This window comes from Paramormyrops kingsleyae, chromosome 24, assembly GCF_048594095.1.
Source record: "Paramormyrops kingsleyae isolate MSU_618 chromosome 24, PKINGS_0.4, whole genome shotgun sequence".
In the NCBI taxonomy this organism is placed as follows: domain Eukaryota; kingdom Metazoa; phylum Chordata; class Actinopteri; order Osteoglossiformes; family Mormyridae; genus Paramormyrops; species Paramormyrops kingsleyae.
Genome location: NC_132820.1, coordinates 18024828 through 18046094, shown reverse-complemented (window position 1 = coordinate 18046094; position 21267 = coordinate 18024828). Strand labels below are relative to the sequence as shown.

General features: G+C 45.7%; 1 protein-coding gene across 1 annotated transcript in view; it reads right to left on the bottom strand.

Annotated features, from left to right (window-relative positions):
* Positions 1–1745: 1745 nt before the first annotated feature.
* Positions 1746–21267, bottom strand: part of LOC111854943 (rho GTPase-activating protein 6-like) — a 28291-nt gene continuing 8769 nt past the window's right edge. Inside the window, exons 2-12 of the mRNA XM_023833450.2 lie at positions 16759–16915; positions 12600–12668; positions 10655–10932; positions 10011–10209; positions 9547–9602; positions 8858–9008; positions 8011–8159; positions 7235–7411; positions 4273–4361; positions 3976–4172; positions 1746–3819 (exon numbers count right to left, since the gene is read on the bottom strand). Of these exons, the coding sequence (XP_023689218.2) occupies positions 3524–3819; positions 3976–4172; positions 4273–4361; positions 7235–7411; positions 8011–8159; positions 8858–9008; positions 9547–9602; positions 10011–10209; positions 10655–10932; positions 12600–12668; positions 16759–16894 (1797 nt within the window). The 5' untranslated portion in view covers positions 16895–16915 and the 3' untranslated portion in view covers positions 1746–3523. The remainder of the gene's footprint in view (positions 3820–3975; positions 4173–4272; positions 4362–7234; positions 7412–8010; positions 8160–8857; positions 9009–9546; positions 9603–10010; positions 10210–10654; positions 10933–12599; positions 12669–16758; positions 16916–21267) is intronic.

Here is a 21267-nt window from a genome sequence, read left to right as displayed (position 1 = left end):
CCATTTTGGCTTCCAGCTTCTCTGTCCAGATGGGGCTGTGGAGGTAAGAGATCATGCAAACCCCCACACATGGAGAGGGGGTGGGACATGAACCCCAGAGGTGGGGGGTAGTGCTGTCACAGAGTCGGCACCACCCCCTAAAGGCAGCACAGGCGATCGCCGGGGGCCCAAAGCGTGGGTGACAACAAATAGGAAGAAATACATCTGCCTGCATTCTGTGGCATTATAATTCTTTCCTGTAAAATAGAGGCGAGCTGGCTAGTTAGCAGCCAGATACCCTGTGCTACCGTAATGTTTATAATACAAATGAAATGTGAAAATTTGTTTTCTGCTGCTGTGGGGGGCGGGGGGGGGGGGCACTCAGCAGAATCTCCCCTAGGGTGCCAGATGGACTGGCCCTGGTTACAGTAACAATGTTTTTCATCCACAAATAAAACCAGGCTTTACTTGTAGGACATTTTGAAAGCTTCCAAACAGCAGGGTTATTAAGCCCCCTCCGCCCCCCAAACATACGCACATCTACTTTCCTCTTCGTCAAGGATGATGATCATAGCAGATCGGGCGGGTTTCCTGTCACAGAGGGGATGTTCAGTGTCACGTCCCCAAGCTCCACAATCCCATCGCATGGCCGCTGCTGACAGATCAGCGTGCTGGATGCCGGCTGTACTGTAAGTAGGTGTGACTGAAACACAGCGAGCACCACAATCCCATCGCATGGCCGCTGCTGACGGATCAGCGTGCTGGATGCCGGCTGTACTGTAAGAAGGTGTGACTGAAACACAGCGAGCACCACAATCCCATCGCATGGCCGCTGCTGACGGATCAGCGTGCTGGATGCCGGCTGTATGTAAGTAGGTGTGACTGAAACACAGCGAGCACCACAATCCCATCGCATGGCCGCTGCTGACGGATCAGCGTGCTGGATGCCGGCTGTACTGTAAGTAGGTGTGACTGAAACACAGCGAGCTCCATAATCCCATCGCATGGCCGCTGCTGACGGATCAGCGTGCTGGATGCCGGCTGTACTGTAAGTAGGTGTGACTGAAACACAGCGAGCACCACAATCCCATCGCATGGCCGCTGCTGACGGATCAGCGTGCTGGATGCCGGCTGTACTGTAAGTAGGTGTGACTGAAACACAGCGAGCACCACAATCCCATCGCATGGCCGCTGCTGACGGATCAGCGTGCTGGATGCCGGCTGTATGTAAGTAGGTGTTACTGAAACACAGCGAGCTCCACAATCCCATCGCATGGCCGCTGCTGACGGATCAGCGTGCTGGATGCCGGCTGTATGTAAGTAGGTGTGACTGAAACACAGCGAGCACCACAATCCCATCGCATGGCCGCTGCTGACGGATCAGCGTGCTGGATGCCGGCTGTACTGTAAGTAGGTGTGACTGAAACACAGCGAGCACCACAATCCCATCGCATGGCCGCTGCTGACGGATCAGCGTGCTGGATGCCGGCTGTACTGTAAGTAGGTGTGACTGAAACACAGCGAGCTCCACTACAGATGGAACGGGGTGCCATGGAAATGATTATGCCATTTACAAACCCACCCCATGAAACTGGATGAATATCGCCCTTACAAAGTGATTTTTAGCCCAAATCCATGTGCCCTCCCCCCCACAAACAATCCGTAGCTAGTGCCAAGGTAGATGTGGAAATGAGCGAAGAAGGAATGAAGGCTTATTGTTTAATATTGTATAATAAATTCATGCTTGTGGAATAATCGAAAAAAAAAATTGACAGCTCTTTTAACAATCTTTGCTCACTGTGAAATATTCTTACAATATTTTTTGCAATGTTTTTTTTGTCACACCCTGCTAACCCCCCACATTGTGACAGTGTGCCCCCGCCAAGGCAAAGTGAAATCAGCTGTTTGCTATACCAGGACCCCTGAGAAGCCATCATCCTAGGCAGCCCGCTGACAAATAAAGATTATTTGAGCATATTCAGAATATCATCTCGTGACCCACAGTTAGTGAACCACTAACCTATATGATTAGGTTCAGGAATATAGCAAGTTTATTGAGGTATTACACAGGGTACAGAGAAAGGTCATGTCATGTCAGAAACAATCACTTTACATAACAGAAAATTTCTTGTGCTTTTACCCTCTTATTTACACACGCTGTGTAAACGTCTATTAACTTAAGTAACGTGAATATTAGGTTTGGTCCCCTCAGAGTTTTGTGTGTTATGTTTCCCCCTTGTGGTTCCATCAGGTATTACAATGCATTTATGACCATTTGTTTACTAGTCCCAGATTATAAACCGTGCCCTTTATTGTGTTTTTGGTCTTTTCTTGTCCTCGACTTCATGTGAATGGAATGGGTGTTTTCAGACATGGTTAGAGGTCACAAACTCATGTAGCCATGGTAATTTACAAAAATAAACTGTACAAAGACCTTAGACAAATTGGGTGGGATTGAGAGCTCATTTCCACAAGCCTAAGAACACTATGGGAATGGCGCACTGCAGCAGAACAGGTTCTGAAGGAAATGCTACATGAATGTTCTGGGCCTGGGCTCAGAGGCCCTAATGCATCATCATAGATGCATATTTTCTTTACCCTTACTAATGTCTATACACTCAGTGGCCACTTTGTTAGGTACACCAAGCTAGCACCAGGTAGGGCCCACTTATGCCCCTAAAACCATTTATACTGCGCTGTTATTTTTGCACTTGTGGCCTTCCTGTTAGCTTTAATGAATCTGCCCTCTCCCATTAATAAGGTGTTTTTGGCAACAGAGCTGCCACTGACTGGATATCTTTTGTTAATCATGCCATTCTCTAAATTCCATCCATCCATTTTCTGAAACTGCTTAATCCTAGCTGTACTTTATACAGTTAAAAAAGTGGAAATTCAATGAACGTGAAATCACCAATAATGTTTACTAATTAATCCATCCATTTTCTGAAACCACTTAATCCCAACCTGAGCCTATCCTGGGGACAATGGGCACAGGCAGGAACCAACCCACAGGCAGGACCAATCAACCTGCCCTGCATGCTTCTGGGCCGTGGGAAGAAACCGGAGCCCCCGGTGAAAACCCATGTGAGCACAGGGAGCACAGGAAGGACCCGGAACTGAACCCAGGACCTTTTTGCTGAGGCACAGTGCTAACCACCGTGCCACCATGCCACCCCTCTGTGAACTCTAGAGAACATAATGTGTGAGAATCCCAGGCGGGCAGCTGTTTCTGAGATGCTGGGACCGCGACCGGTATGGACAATCACACCAGGTTTAAATTCTCTTACATTCTCAGCCAGTCTAATGCTCGGCCATGCAGTAGATGAACTCCCTGACCCTGGTTTGCATGTGATTGGCTGTTTGGATGCCCAGAGTGTTCTGCAGCTGCGGTCATGTGATTGGCTGTTTGGATGCCCAGGCTGTTTAACAAGCAGGCGTACCTAATAAACTGACCGCAGACTCTATGTATGTGGCTGTATGTCTGTGCCTCATAGAAATTCTGGCATACAGTCTCTGATTTTGCTCACCATTATTACTCATGAGCTCACAGAGCAGCTTCAGAGCTGGGAGCTTTTCGAGTGAATAAGTCCCAGAAGGTAGCGGCTGCAGGCCTGCTGTCCTTTGCCCATATACCAGGCTGGTCCTTTGGGCTTGGGGTCTGAGTTGCCCCGAGGTCCTCCCCCAGGCTGAAGCAGACAGTCCCCGCCATAGCAGACCCCGCCTCCTCCCTGTCATCGGAGAGTGAGCGGCACGACGGTCGGGCCAGGCTGAGCAAGTTGTGGTGGGAGTGGAACTGGCGGATACGAGTCATGGATTTGCCAAGTCTGACATCAGGGGCATCTAATTAACACCAGGAACAAATTACAAAATGAAGAATACGGAAAATGCAATAATGTCCTTAAGAGATGTTCACCTTATGTCATCATGATAAAACACAACCCCCCCCCACCCCATTCCCGAGAGACGGGCAGACCCCCGGGTCTCTGTGCCACTCACACTTCTGTATCTGGCTGTGCCTCAGCACGCTGAAGATGACCTCGCTGCTCAAGCTGATGTCTTCATGGGGACCCTGGAACTCGGTCACAGTTGGATCCATGGGTGACAGGCTCCCATTGGACAGCCCCGCGGGCTCCGACGAATCCCTGGCAACTCCGCCTCCTCCAGCATCATCATCTGTTGCTGGATAAGTGGTGCTGTTCGGAAGCGGGATCATCAGTGCCCGTACCGACCCAATCTCCAAAGCGCTATGACGGCAGCCGGCATGCATCAGCCCTCACCGCAAAGCTGTCTTACCTGAGCTTCCTGCGAAGGAGGTAGACGATGATGTCTGGGTCTGTCTGTATGAGGCGCACCAGCACCTCCTGCTGGAATGCCACAGGTACCTCAACAAACATTAAGAGACGTGTCACGAAGCCGGCCTCCCACGTACGCTGCCCACAGCCTTGTTTACGTTTTCCCTCTCCTGACCAGCGCAGTCTCCCTAGCAGTACGCCTTTCTGAAGAAGGGCCTCCTCGTTCCAGTTTAGCTCTTTATTCATCTTCGCTACATTGAATGAATTGTACACTAATTAGCAGACTGAGTAAATTACAATGTAATCGCTATACAGAGTCCCCGGGTTACGAATGAGATCTGTCGCCTAAGTCTGTCTTTAAGTCAAATTTGTAGGTAAGTTGGAATAATGATAATTATACAGTAATAATAAAAGTAACTACATACATACTGTACCTCGAACTGTATGTAACCTGAATTTTTTATGTAATAGGCTTTATGGCAGTCTGTGTGACGACGTCGTCCGTAACTTGGACAATCTTCATTTGGAATAATTTCTCCATCATCTTAAATGATTTCTCGAAAACCTGCAGTGTAAATAACATGTAAACCTGCTTATTTATTCTATTAAGGGGACGACATGGCCTAACCTCTCCCCTCTGGTCTGGGGTTCAGACCCTCGCCTCGTGTGTACTTCCTGTTTGTGTGCACTTTCTCTGGCTGCCCCGTTTCCCTGCAGATAGGTGTGTCCCTGAAATGTCCTTAGTATGCATGTTTGTGCCCTGGGGCAGCCTTCATGTCCTGTTCTTCCGGAGATAGACTCCTGGATCTCTGCGATCCCATACTGGATGGGCAGTTATGGAACATGGATGGATTTCAGCATGTCATATGGTCTCTGTTCATTGTGTTTAAACTGCACACTTGTCCCTTTACAGTGGTTGCATTGTCTACAACAGTTTCTCAGTCTGGTCTTTGGGAACTCACAGATGGTTCTGGTCCTTGGGAACTCACAGATGGTTCTGGTCCTTGGGAACTCACAGATGGTTCTCGCTTTTGCTCCCTCCCAGCTAACATGGACCACTTCGGGGTCCCCGAGGACCAGTTTGAGAAATACTTGTCTACAATGTGCGACTTCATACACTCCTTTAAAGTTTTATACACTCCTAATATTTAGCTTTCAATTAAGCATATGTCTGCTACGTTTTAACTTTTTTAACTATTCTGAATACCAAATCCTTTCCCTTAATTGATCAAAGCAAGTGATCGAGTGGCCTACATCTTGACTATGAGGCAGAATATTCAAAATACCCCACATTTAGAACCAGGCCAGGAATTCAACCCATTTCCTGGGAGATCTGAGGGTTACCATGGTAGCATTACATAGTCTCTAAACAAAGGTTTTGTTAGCACTTAACACTGTTTTTAATTTCATCTGAATTTGCAAGATTCTTTGATGTGCAGATGAATCAAGAATGATTAGCTATGATCTACAATGAAAATTTAGATCACGCATGAGTTCACCAGGTGACTGAGGACATAAAGGAATTGGAGCAGTTTCCTTAATCCTGGTCCTGGAAGGCTACAATGCAAGCTGGCTTCTGTTCTCATTCAACACTTAATTAATTAGCCTCGACTTAACTGTTAATCAGTGGTGGAGGAAGTACTGAAGCTTAGTACTTAAGTAAAAGTACAAATATCCTGCAAAATATGTACTCAAGTAAAAGTAGAAGTGCTACATCAACAATCTTACTTAAGTGAAAGTACTAAGTACTTTTAAATTTACTTTAAAGTGTTTTTTAAGTAAAAGTACTCACACAATGGTTTGTCTCAACGTCTCGGGTGTGCCATTTTGTAAAAGAATAGTAGATATACTGACTTACGCCTCTAACGATGTCATTGCTCATAATTATTACAAGCAACTATACAGTATATGTGTATTGGAAGGTTTGGTGTGCTTATTGTGCGTGCACTCTGCAATACTGTGTGTACCATAACTTAGAATTATGTGGATGACAAGTTATCTACTAGGTATTACCCACTAATATACCATTAAGATAAACCATGTTGAATGGGTCCATGTTGTCTCGTCTTCTTGAAATCAAGCCAGTCTACCAGCTCGTGCTGCTAACTGGCGCGCGCTCTGCCATCACTGGAGCTAATAAAGCCACCTGATTGGTAGGAAATGGCAAACAACGACAGAACGCGATAGGCTAACTATTTTTTCATGCAAGATTTTGAGGAAATTGTAACGACTAACGGCATAAATTATAGAAATGTAGTGGAGTAGAAAGTACAGATAATTGCCGCAAAATGTAATGGAGTAAAATAAAAAGTATGCATTATTATTTTTAATAATACTTAAGTAAAGTACAGATACGTAAAAATGTACTTAATACTTTGTTACATTCCACCACTGCCGTTAAAGAACAGCATGATTCAAACAAGGTAGAAGGGACTGCAGAGATGAAGAGGTTCTGCTTTTTAAAAAGGATTTTATCAAGTTCCTGTTGTTTCTTCTAATCAAAAAAAGTCCTTGATCAATGTAAAATACTTTTTGTTCGTTCTCTCTTTAACATATTACCAAATAAACGGGAAATGTTTGAAGCTTGGACACACATAAAATGTTTCCCTTAACAATCCCTTGATAATACTTAAGAATTAAAATTGAAAGTGTATCAGCTTTAATAAACATATTTAGTACATCTTTCATAAAATTACAGAAATCCAATCTCAAATATAAATAATGAATGCAATAAATAAATATGAAATTTAAATCATTTACATGTGTGTGTTATACTTAAGCTGGATACACACCAAGCTGATGGCAAAAGGCTAAAGGCTAAAGGCTAAAGGCTAGCGCCAAGCAAGACCGTCTGAGGATCGGCTCCTGTCGGTTCCTGTCGGCTCCTGTGATCATTTGCACGGGAGCTCACCGTCCCGCCTGGACGACAGGCATACAGTACAGCGCCTCTCCTGGTGACTCACCATGAACAGGTGCTTGTGGTTCTGGATGAGCTGCAGAGTGACAGAGATGATGGCGGTGCTGTCCTCTATGCCCGCGACCTGTGGACCCGGGTCCTTCTCAGAACCCCTCTCCTTCTGCAGCAGGTTGGGCCCAAATATGACGGCCAAGTTGGCTGCTGTCATCTTGTTGCCGGGGACCTGTCACATAGACAGGATGGGTTATGAAGGCTGGTGCCACAAGACTGGCATGAAGGAAGCGCAATGAGGAGCCTGGTTCATGATCCAAATACAGTGACATAACAGCTTGAGCACAATATGCTCCCTTTGATTTATTTCATTTATTTTGGATAAGATGTTTTTTATCCAAGCAACATACATTTTGAGAAAACGGAGTCAACAAGTGTCAGGAGTAATGAGGGCTAGGGCCCTCGCTCAGGGGCCCAAGCGTAAAGTGCCGACCACAGGATTTCGATTACAGGTACAGTGTTCTAACTCAATTTACCACACACTGCCCTTATCCTTTTGCCCTTGTTCCTAACTAGAATTAAATACTTTTTGGAATAGATAAATAAAAAATTTGATTTAATGTCATTGAAAATCACAAAGATTTAAAATTTAACAAAATCATTCGATCCACAGGTCAATCCTCTAAAGGTTTATCTGGAAAATCACACCAAAAGCTTCCTGGGAAATCATGGAATTTGTCTCCATGCATGCATTCATCCGTCTTTCCATCCATCTGCTCACACATGCATCCATCCATCCTGAAATCCATCCACGCGGGTGTGCGGTGCGACCTGCTGCGTGCCGGGGCGGGTGCCGTCCTGGGCGTGCTCATGCACGGTGTGCAGCAGGGTCAGCAGCCGCAGCAGCGTGTCGCAGTTGGCCGGCGGAAGCAGGAAGAGTAGCAACTTCAGATAGAGGACCTGCTCCACACCCTTCAGGGCTGTAGGGGTCAGAGAGAGGGGAAGGTCAGGGGAACCGTGGGCAGCCTGCAGGGGGCGCTTATCAGCTGCAGATAGAGGACCTGCTCCACACCCTTCAGGGCTGTAGGGGTCGGGTCAGGGGAACCGTGGGCAGCCAGCCTTTCAGGCATGTTCAATAACAACAATATTATGAAACAGTTAGCATTGTATGGTGTATGGGTTAGCAGAGACACATTAGCCACTGTGACCTCTAGCTTACTGTCTGAGTGTATTGAGCAGAGACAATGTAATGTTGGTAAAATGGAGTATATGAAGAGGAGAGCAGAGAAGAACAGAATGGAACAGAATAAAGCAGAAAAGAACAGGGTCAGTGGGCCCCTTGCTATTTTGTATGGGGGGGGGAGGGGATTTGGTAAGTGTGTTATTTTATAATACGGAACAATCCTGTACAATATAGGACGGGTGACCACTCTATGTCTTCAATTTTATGCCTAAAATTGTATTAAATTAGGTTAGTCTAGGTCCCTGTTTACTGGAGGCCCCTGGGCATTAAAGCGCCCCTGTGGATTAGCACAGGTTAGCATGAAGCTAACGGCTCAAAGCCAGATCAGGACTGTTAATCTACATGGTCGCTTCCAGCTGCCTGTGTGATTTACCAGCGGTGAGTGAATCACCTGAATTGCAGTGAGAGTGCGAAGGCTAAGAAGGGCGGCCGTACTGTTAGCATGGAGAAAGGCGGGGTAGAGCTCCGGGGGCAGTAGGGGGTCCAGCATGTCCCTCAGGAACTCCTTCAGCAGGGCAGCGACGTCGTGTACGCTGTGCTCCTCATCCAGGACCATGTCTGCACCTCGATCAAAGTCCTCACGAAGCTGGAGCGAGCACACACACACACACACACACACACGGGTCATTGTCCAGTGTGGAGCTATTTACAATGACATCACACACCGTACACACGCGGGTGAACAGGAACGGCAGCGCGTACGGCAGGGGCGGGTGAACAGGGACGGCAGCGCGTACGGCAGGGGCGGGTGAACAGGGACGGCAGCGCGTACGGCAGGAACGGGTGAACAGGGACGGCAGCGCGTACGGCAGGAGCGGGTGAACAGGGACGGCAGCGCGTACGGCAGGAGCGGGTGAACAGGGACGGCAGCGCGTACGGCAGGGGCGGGTGAACAGGGACGGCAGCGCGTACGGCAGGAACGGGTGAACAGGGACGGCAGCGCGTACGGCAGGGGCGGGTGAACAGGGACGGCAGCGCGTACGGCAGGAGCGGGTGAACAGGGACGGCAGCGCGTGCGGCAGGGGCGGGTGAACAGGGACGGCAGCGCGTACGGCAGGGGCGGGTGTGACACCGTTCAGAGTTCAGCAACGGCACGGAGCCATAAAGTGCGATAGGAAGCTCACCTGCCGCACTCTCTTCCTTGAGCTTCCTACACGGAAAATGCCCACCGTGTGCAGCCCTGCAAGGAGATACCATTATAATCATATAGTAACAGTGATTCATCTCTGTGGCGTTTTCACACACTCCATCACAGTCTCTGTGGCATCAGACGGTGGGATCAGACAACGCTCAGCACCCACACAGCAACTGGGGGGTAAGGACCTTGCTAAAGGGCCCAAAGGTGACATAATTCTGCCAGCGATGAGATTTGAACCAGCAACCTTCTGATCGTAGAGTCCTAACTGACAGAGCCACATATCACCTCCTTGTTTCTCGTCTAACAGAAGAAAATATGTTTTCTCCACTAGTCCATATGCAGTATAAAAAGTTAATAAAAATATCAGAGATTGCCATATGTTTAACAATGCTATGCTGTGGTTAGGCGCTATCACGGCCCACTGAGAGGCCCGGGCTGCCGCACACTGACCGTGGGTCTCGATGTGCCTGCAGCACAGCTCCAGCAGGTGTGGCACCTGCCGGTAAATGGGGTTGAGGCTGAGCCTGGCCTGGGCGTGGTCTGCGGCCCTCTTGCCGTCCAGCTCGTAGGGGTGCGACAGCTGCAGAGCCTCCAGCAGTCGGGATTGGCTCTCCACCAAGTCTGAGATGGAGTCCACGGAGAGGCCGCCCTGGAGCAGGGAGAGGATGGAGTTTCAGCATGGTTGGGGAAGCAGCAGAGTACCGCCGGCCCGTCCTTGGAGCAGTGGAGTACCGCCAGTGAGCATTAATTAATTTATCCATTAATGGACTGAGCAACAGGTTGTGCAGCTCTGGGGTTTGTATAACAAAGTTGGATTTCTTGCTTAGCTGGATAACTTTTCAGATTTAAGGAACTGTAGTTTCAATGGACTTTATCTTCTTTCACTTACAATTAGACCAGGCAACCTTAAATCCGACAAGTTATCCGGCTAAGCATGACCAGCCTCCGATTTTAAAAAATTTAAAGCTACAGATTTAGTAAAAAAAAATTTTGTGAGTGGGGACAACTAGGATGGTCATGTATTTGCTAGGGGGCCCTCGCCCCCCCTTAGATGCGTGCCTGGTTGGCGCGGTGTATCTGGGCGGGGAGCCTACCCTGCGGTGTGTCCTGCAGCTGTTGTCCTGCTTGGGGAGTGAGGGTGGCTTGCTGCGGGTCCCTGCGGACAGGGGCACGGCGCGAGAGGGAGCCGGGCCACACCAGGCTCTGTCGGAGCCAGGCTGCTTCTGCTTCTCAGCCTGGAAGTGCAGCACGCTGGCCTCCAGCTCCAGAGAGTCTCGCTGGCTCTCCTTCAGCGCGTCCTGCCGCCTCTTGTGAGCCCGGTCGTTGGCTATGACCTGGGCCAGGGGGATCCCGAAGGCCTTGGGGGCCGCCTCTGCAGGGGACATCCCACATACAGGAACAAATTCAATTCAATTCAAATTCAGTTTATGTAATGTACGTAGAGTAATATAATGTCCTGTACCGAAAACAAATTCCACTAGTTTTGGTCAAGTGACAATTAAACAACTGAATAAACTCAACTCATCAATTCAATTCAATTCAATTTTATATAGCGCCTTTCACAACAGAGTTGTCCCAAGGTGCTTTACATGGGTGTGTGTGATACACTCCTGAATCATTTATACAGTATAATTCACAAACAGAAAAGGGAAGACAAATTAAAATTAAATTATAGAAAGAAAAAGCCAGATAATAACAGAGGAGAGAGATTTCCAACATCCACCCTTCCCCTAATAGTGATATTCATGGCATGTACCATTTATATATACAGCTGCATAGTATTTGTATTGTTATGCACCATTTGTATTGTTAAAAACAATCTCTATTGTTTTGCATTGTCTGTGTTGATTTGCATTGCCTGTGTTGTTTTGCATTGTCTGTATTATTATCCACCATCTGTATTGTTTTGCATTGTCTATTTTGTTTGCATTGTCTGTATTGTTATGCACCATCTGTGTTGATTTGCGTTGTCTGTATTGTTTTGCACTTTATACTTTTGTAACTGCGTACACATTCCAATGCACCAATAACTTGAATGTTGATTCTTAGACTTGAACACCATACCACAATCTCCAGAGATGGCAGAATCCATACAACTTCAAAGCCCTGAACATCTCTTAACCGCTTTTAACTCCCTTTTATGTTTGAAGCATTTGACTCATTAGAAAAACCCTTGAAAAGTCTGGGTACCTGAGCTCTTCTGCAGGGTCACACAGTCTAATGTCCATGTGTTAGCATTTAATCCCATGTTACTATTAGATACTTGACTAGGGAAGAGGTCAGGAAGGGAATCCAATTAGGCACCTTCAGGCATGACCTCCTAAGCCTCTTAAAGCACAAACAACGTAAGCCTGTGACCAACAAGGCTGCTGCCCAGCCTGAGGAGGGAACCTCTGTGATTAGAAGCTGAAGTAGCATAGCATGCTCTCTGATTTATCCTACGAACATCATGGGAACAGCAGTGCTCATGCTATAGACGACTAGTCCAGAATCATCAGCCACTGGACCAAAATGATAGGGGGTGTGGAGCCATCAGTCAGGTGCAGGTGAGGGGAGAGGGACTGAATTAGCCTGAATGTGATGGGCTCCCCCACGCACGTGTGACACGTGGCACGTGTGACTGAAATCATTTCAGTTTCCAGGATGAACCAGCCCAATTGAAACAGATTTGGCACAACTGGGACACTCCATCTGTGTGATCACTGTGATTTGGAGCACAAGCGGTTCTAAACTCTATTTGGGGGGGGGAGAGGGGGTGCTGAGCCCCGCAAATGGTCAAATCCTACAATCACTCCAGGTTTGGGGGAACAACCCAGGACAAGGAGCCAACCCACTGAACGGCATGAGCTAGAACTTACTATCAGAAAAGCTATATATATAAAATATCCATATAAAAATATCCTACATTTCTTTCTGTTAAATCGCACCTTCCAGCAGGTTAATTAGTGTAGTGCGGCACTTCCTCTGATGCATTTCCGAGGGTGCAGGTCCATTACAGTACAGGAGTTGGGGTGAATCCACAGTGCATCTTGGACTTACCTCTATCCTTTCTCTCTTTGGAGAAGGAATCAAACCTCCTGCGCAGATATTTTGTCCTCTTGCGAACTGCTGGAGAGAAGAGAATGATATCAGTGCCAGGCATGTCTCTTGAATTTACCTTAGCAGCCAATCATGCAGCCAATTCATTATTTTAATTAGTACGATAACATATAGTGGACATTGGTGGCTTAAAGGTTAGGGAAGCGCACTTATAAGCACTGCTCCCCAGGCGCTGAATTAGCTGCCCTCTGCTACGTCACAATGTCACATAAGGGTTAAATGCAGAGGACACATTTTGTTGTTGTGCACTGTGTGCACAACTGTGTCAACAATGGCCACTGATCACCAAAAATATAGCATAAATCAATATATATGATCCATCCAACCATTTTCTGTACATCTGATGGACCCAATACAGATCTGCACATACTCCAACACACATTCGAACTCAGAATCACACACATATGTGCCGGGCGGGAGGAAGAAACTCACACGAATATGAAGAAAACATCAAGTAATGCTTTACATTAACAGCACCTTCATAATGCATTCATAAAGCATGTATAGTACATCCACTGCACCTTCATAATGCATTCATAAAGCATGTATAGTACATTCAGTGCACCTTCATAATGCATCCATAAAGCATGTATAGTACATTCAGTGCACCTTCATAATGCATTCATAAAGCATGTATAGTACATCCACTGCACCTTCATAATCCATTTATAGAACATCCATAAGCAACATGTTAGTATAACTTAACATCTTAACATGCCTTAGCAGCTTTAATACACATTAATAACAAACATTATAAGCAGGGATGGATATAAATGGTACGCAAGTACGCATTCACCTTTAAAAACGACACGTGCGACAATCGATTGCGGTAACAGTGTAAATGCGTATTTATTGTATGTGCATTTGTGCTGATATGAAAACAAAATATAATGCATTTTAATCTGTATATGCTAACTCTACTTTATTTGTGGTATACAGGTTTCTTGTCATAGCAGCGCAAATGCACATAAAATAAGTACGCATTTGCGCTGTTACAACAATCGATTGCCGCACGTATCGTTTTTAAAGGTGAATGCGTACTTGCGTACCAGTTATGTCAATCCCTGAATATAATATAATACAATTATAATGTCTGTTAAGGTATGTTAGGATGGTACAGTATACTTACCTGCGGCTTATAAAGGTGCAGTTAATGTAAAGCAGTGTTTCCCAAACTGGTCTTCAGGGACCCCCAAACGGTCCACGTTTTTGCTCCCTCCCAGCTCCCTGTCGGACAGTCTGTGGGTTCCCAAGGCCCAGACTGGGAAACACTGATGTAAAATGTTACCAAACATGATCACTTCAGAGCAGAGGGTTAGGGTCAAACATGCAACCCTAACTGTATGAGGCCCTAGTGCTAATCGCTAAGCTGCTGCTCAGTAAATAACATCATGTTTGAAATGCAAATATTTTAGATTTACTATCATCCACACTAATTGTTTTCACTAGAGTATGAGAATAATTCAGACTGGATGCAATTAACATCTGTTCTTTACATTGTAATCCATAGGGATTCGTTCCTGTGTTTCAAACTGAATCACCACGGCTTTCAGACAAACAATTGAGACCTTTCTTGTGCTCATCCCTCTTAAACATGAGTTACCGCCCATGACCTAACAAACTGTTTGCTTCTGTTTTAACCCCTGTGGACTTCAAAAAGGGCTTTTCATATTCCATAAGGATTCTTCTCTGCTGTCTATCCAAAGTTCTGCTACGTTCACACTGGTGTTTCTAAAAACACCCAAAGATCCATATGGAAGAGCTGGGCCAGGTCAAATTCTCACGACAGCAGGAAATGAAAAGCTAGTTTCCATGAGCAGCACAGTAGCTAGCGTTACACGTCAGCTAACCTGCCAGCGTAGCTTAGCATATGGGCTGGTGACTAAGGGGAAGGAGGAACAGCTGCTACTTTAAGGCACTGTTTCCCAACCCCATATGGTCCAAGTTTTTGCTCCCTCCCAGCTCCCTGAGGACCGATTTGAGAAACACTGCTGTAATGAATTATGACGTCCTGAGGGAAAACGTAAAGGAAAACTTAGCAACAGAGAATAAATCAACATGCCAGCGAGCTTGCCATAGGCTTATGGGAGTTTTACTTACATAAAAACCTTCTGAGGGCTGAACAGAATGACTGATTCAGAGATAAAAATCAATTTGTAGAGGAGGTGGGTCCAAGTAACTAGAGTTTGTCAATTGTGAGTTTGACCTCGAAAGGAGACCCACAGAGAGCACTGCAGGCTTGTGGGAGTTTTACTTGCACAAAAATGTTCTGAGGGCAGAATGAAAAATTATTAGTTCTGAGAGATAACCAATCAGATTGTAGAGGATGCAGGACCAACCAATCAGATTTATTGGTCCCACTTCCTCTTCAATCTGAATGGTTATCTCTCAGAACCAATCATTTTTCATTTTGCCCTCAGAACATTTTTGTGCAAGTAACTCCCACGAGCCTGCAGCGCTCTCTGTGGGTTTCCTTCTGAGGATGAACTCAAAATGAAAATAAAAATCTCAAGAAAGGAACATTGCTCTAAAAGTGGTAAGGATGTGAAGGCAGAATGACCGTCATGGTCTATTATTCTGATTCATGCATCAGATGTTGCTGTTAATGTAAATATCCCCATGCAGTGAAGTGGACCCATCCATTACACATTTGAAGCCCAGTTAGATCTCGTCTCTTTTGGTCCCAGTAAGCTGTGCTGATGGATCCTTCATTTAGGGCAGGCAGAGGCAACCCTGATCCTGGAGTACTAGTATCCAACAGGTTTTCCTAGCTGGATTCTCATGGACCATCTCAGCCAGATAGTAACTCACCAGGTAGGATGGAAAACCTGCTAGATACCAGCACTCCAGGAGCAGGTTGCCTACCCCTGGATTAGGGGGACATGAAGCAGTCTTTAAATTTTCACAGACGTGAAGCTTTTAATACCAGGCTGATCATGCAGTAAAGTCATTATGATGTAAATTATTATTTATGGTGCATTCAATTTTCAGCCCAACTCGACATCAATACCTTTCAAACCTGGAGATTTTTTTTATGAAAGATGTGTATATGATGGAGGAGAGTATTGATGAAGGGATGTGTGGGATGTGTAAAAATAGAAGAACAGTGATGATGAATGAGAAGGAGACACAGTCAGACCTGCTGTCCTGCAACTTTAAACCGGAACGTTCTTTCAGATACTAAGATGAAATTCATTCTGACAAATAGGCTGAGCGTGAGAGGTAAGGTGAGAGTGAAAGTTAGGGTTAGGGTTAAACTAGGGTGAATCTGACAGATAAGCTGATGGTAACAGGTAAGATAAGCCTGACAGGTAGGGTGAGTGTGACAGACAGGGTGGGTTGAGATGGGTAGAGTGAGTGTGACAGACAGGGTGGGTTGAGATGGGTAGAGTGAGTGTGACAGACAGGGTGGGTTGAGATGGGTAGAGTGAGTGTGACAGACAGGGTGATTGTGATAAGTATGACAGGTAGGGTGAGTGTGACAGACAGGGTGGGTTGAGATGGGTAGAGTGAGTGTGACAGACAGGGTGATTGTGATAAGTGTGACAGGCAGGGTGAGTGTGACAGACAGGGTGGGTTGAGATGGGTAGAGTGAGTGTGACAGACAGGGTGGGTTGAGATGGGTAGAGTGAGTGTGACAGACAGGGTGGGTTGAGATGGGTAGAGTGAGTGTGACAGACAGGGTGATTGTGATAAGTGTGACAGGTAGGGTGAGTGTGACAGACAGGGTGGGTTGAGATGGGTAGAGTGAGTGTGACAGACAGGGTGGGTTGAGATGGGTAGAGTGAGTGTGACAGACAGGGTGGGTTGAGATGGGTAGAGTGAGTGTGACAGACAGGGTGATTGTGATAAGTGTGACAGGTAGGGTGAGTGTGACAGACAGGGTGGGTTGAGATGGGTAGAGTGAGTGTGACAGACAGGGTGATTGTGATAAGTGTGACAGGCAGGGTGAGTGTGACAGACAGGGTGGGTTGAGATGGGTAGAGTGAGTGTGACAGACAGGGTGGGTTGAGATGGGTAGAGTGAGTGTGACAGACAGGGTGAATGTGATAAGTGTGACAGGCAGGGTGAGTGTGATTGGCGAGCCACACTGACACACCTCGAGGGATGCTGATCTTGAAGTCCAGCTCCCTCTCCTCCAGGTGTGCACAAGCCACTTCCTGAAGCCGCGCTCGCTCCACCTCCGACAGGCTCTGTATGGGGACGGGCCTCAGCTTCACGCCGTGTGTGAGCATGCCGGCCCAGGGAGGGGTGCTCTGAGGGAGAGAGGGGGAAGAGGGGGTACAACGAAGACGATTCAGAGCGCGGCGAGAAATCAGACGAAAGAAAAACAACCATATACACTGCCTGGCCAAAAAGAAAGTTGACATTTAAATTTTTTGTTGGACCGCCTTCAGCTTTGATTATGGCGCATATTTGTCATGGAATTGTTTCCACAACCTTATGCAACATCTCACCCTTTATTTTAATCCAGATTTGCATTTATTTATCACTGAGATCCTGTATTGACAAGTGAGTTGAACCACTTCATAAAGCCTCCTTTATCACATACCCAGAGACCTTCAATGGGGTTAAGGTCACAACTCTGTGGTCATGCGTGAAAATGACTCCTCATGCTCCCTGAACCACTCTTTGACAATTCGAACCCAATGAATCTTGGCATTCTTGTCCTGGAATATGCCCAGGCCAACAGTGAAGAGAAAAACCCACTGATGATGGATGGAGGTGTAACCCGGCCATTCAGTAGATTCAGGTATTCAGCTTACTTCACTTTATTGCTGCATAACGTTGCTGAGCTGTAATAATGATCCAGTCATTGTCTTTTAAGTATTTGCTGATTTAAATTCAAATGGCAACTTTTTTTTTGACCAGGCAGTGCATGTAGGACAGTGGTCTGCAACAGTATGGTTTTACCCGAGTTGATGCCTGAGCTCTTCCACCAGGGGATCAAAGGACCAAGCTCAGGTTCACCTGAAGCTACTTTCCATGTGCTGAAGCTTAAATCTTTGCTCTATCACCTGAGCAATTCAGCTCAGTCACTGGGCCTCGGCTAGAGCAGGGAGCCACACCCATGTGACCGTCACTGATGCAGCATGCTGTTCCAGATCGAGAAGATCAGTGGGGCAGCTGACAGACGGCACAGACTCCTAGAAGAGGAGGCTGGCAGAGCTGCCTGCTGTCAGAGATTGGGCGTGTAAATAGGCCGGACTGTGCGAAAAGCTTTAATCGTGTTTGGGTGGAACTCTGGGGACAGTGGATCTGTACTAATGATTAGGGAGCAGCAAAGTGCCAAGGTGCAAACCAGCAAGCCCTGCCCCTCCCAAACCTCCACTCTTCATCAGCGCCTGGCTTCTCCACTGACACTGCAAGCAGAGGCACAGTGACAAGACAGGCAGGGCAGGCAATGGCCTGGGGCCCCGAGCTGGGAGGGGGCTCCCGAGGGCGGCCAATTACATAGCACATCGCAATGACAAATCTGCTTTATTTGTGTATTCTGTTTTTCACGAAAGTGAAAATTACGTAATTAAGGTCATGTGTGTATTAAATTATCTTTGTTGATATTAATTTACACTTCAGAGTAAAATAAAGCTAATAAATGTTACCATGCCGGGGAAGGGGGAGGTGGAGGGCCCCATACAGTTTTTCGCCTAGGGGCCCCTTAGGCCCTAGAACGGGCTCTGCCTGCCAGTCACTGCTGGCTGTATGTTTCTTTCCCTATTGCATACAGTATATTCTCCTAGAGAACACCACACAACAAAGACTGAGTCACATCCCGTCATGGGGACAGTGTCGAGCACTGAGGGGCGGCTGGTCAGTGTGCCGTCCCTCGTTTCCAGCTTCAGCTCTGTGGCCCCTGCATCCTGTACAAGTCTTTCAGCGATTCACCACAGCCACACGCCTCTCGGTTGAAACAATCTGAACCTGCCAACTCGCTGTGGAGGCAACCCGAAATAAGAACATAAGAACATAAGAAATTTACAAACGAGAGGAGGCCATTCGGCCCATCAAGCTCGTTTGGGGAGAACTTAACTAATAGCTCAGAGTTGTTAAAATCTTATCTAGCTCTGATTTAAAGGAACCCATGGTTTTAGCTTCCACTACACTAGCAGGAAGACTATTCCATACTCTAACTACACGTTGTGTAAAGAAGTGCTTCCTCAAATTTGTTTTAAAATGTTCTCCCGCTAATTTCCACTTATGGCCACGAGTTCTAGTATTTAGACTAATATTGAAATAGTCATTTGGCTGAACAGCATCCAGACCCGTTAGAATCTTATAGACCTGAATCATATCCCCCCTTAGTCTCCTTTGCTCAAGGCTAAACAGATTCAGGTCAGCTAACCTCTCCTCATTAGACATTCCTCTAAGACCAGGAATCATTCTCGTAGCTCTTCGTTGCACCTTTTCTAAGGCAGCAATGTCCTTCTTGAGGTATGGTGACCAAACCTGCACACAGTATTCTAGGTGGGGTCTTACCAAGGAATTATATAAGTGTAACATCACCTCCCTTGACTTAAACTCCACACATCTAGAGATATAACCCAACATTCTGTTCGCCTTTTTTATTGCTTCCCCACACTGGCGAGAGTGGGACATGGAAGCATCAACATACATACCGAGATCTTTCTCGTAATCAGCTACCTTTATTTCAGTGGAACCCATAAAATATCTGTACTTTATATTTCTGCTCCCTGCATGGATTACCTTTTATCTGTGTTAAATTTCATCTGCCAAGTATCAGCCCATTTGCTAATTAAATCCAGATCCTGTTGAAGCCTCTCTGCTGCTAGATTAGTATCTGCTACCCCGCCCACCTTGGTGTCATCTGCAAATTTAACCAGTTTACTGTATGTATTTGTGTCAATATCATTAATATAAATTAGGAACAATAGTGGTCCTAAAATTGAACCCTGCGGTACCCCACTATGAACGGAGGCCCACTGTGACATTGTGCCTCTAATAACTACTCGCTGCTTCCTGTCAGTTAGCCAGTTTTTGATCCAAGCTGCCACAGTTCCTAAAATCCCTGCAGCTTTAAGCTTTAGCAAGAGCCGTTTGTGGGGGACAACATCAAAGGCCTTCTGGAAATCTAAGTAAATCACATCATAGGCCTTTTTGTGATCAATTTCACTTGTAGCTTCCTCAAAGAACTCAAGTAGATTCGTTAAGCAGGATCTACCTCTCCTAAATCCATGTTGGCTATCCTTTATAATGTTTTTGCATCTAGGTAATCTACCATTTTCACTTGAATTATAGCTTCCATTATTTTTCCAGTAATGCTAGTTAAACTGATTGGCCTATAGTTTGCTGGATTACTTCTATCCCCTTTTTTGAATATGGGTGTTATATTAGCCTGCTTCCAATCTGATGGTAGCACACACGCAGATAACGATTTCTGGAATATTAAAGTTAAAGGTTGGCTAATAATATCCCTCATCTCTTTTAAGACTATAGGTAAGATGCCATCAGGCCCCTGCGATTTATTTATTTTGAGTTTAGCTAGGCTTAGCATCACATCAACCTCAGTTATACATATATTGGTCATAGACGATGCTGTATTCGTATTAATTGGTGGTAAGTTACTTGTGTTACTTGTGTACTGTGAACACCTTTGAAAAATAATCATTAAACTCATTTACTATATCAATTTCGTTATCAATTATAAGTCCCTTACTATCCTGTAAATTAGTGATTTCAGCTTTTAGTGCTCTCTTGGAGTTAAAATATTGGAAGAAACCTTTACTGTATTGCTTAGCCTCTAATGCAATTTTTCTTTCTACATCCCTCTTGGATAGCCTAATGTCATTTTTTAATTCTGCCTGTAGACTTAGATACTCCTGCTTAATTTTGAAATCATTAGTTATTTTCCAATTGTGGAACAGAGCCCTTTTCCTCCTGACTTTATTCTTAATTTCCTTAGTAAACCACCTTGGTTGTCGTTTCCTAGATTTAGTTTTGCTGGAAACAGGTATGAAGTCCTCTTGCACTTGCAACAATGTGCTTTTGAAAAATTCCCATGCCTCTTCAACTGTTTTGCTATCTAACTCTGTCCAGTTTACAGTTTCTAATTTCCGTCTCATACCATTAAAGTTAGCCTTCCTAACATTGTATACTTTTAATTTCGACTTTGCTCTTCGGACACTAAAATTAACCTCGAATTTAACCATGTTATGATCACTACCGTACAATGGGTCTAAAACCTCTAATTTTCCAATCCTATCCTGGTTATTACAGAAAACGAGATCAAGAAGGGCTTCTCCCCTGTTAGGAGTATTAACAAACTGAGTAAAAAAACAATCCTGTACTAATTCCACCATCTCAAGTTCATTTACAGAAGAGCCAGAGACTGTGTCCCACTGTATCCCAGGTAAATTAAAATCACCCATAACCACCACATCATTTTTATTACTCATAATCCTGATATCATCATATAATATTCTGCTTTCCTCTACAGCTACATTAGGTGCCCTATAACGAACCCCGACAATTAGGCCATTTGAATCTTTAGCATCAAGTTTTATCCATACAGCTTCTGAATTTTAATTTTTATCAGTGAGATCCCTTGCCTCTCAAGTTTTCTTTTACGTATACTGCAACACCACCTCCC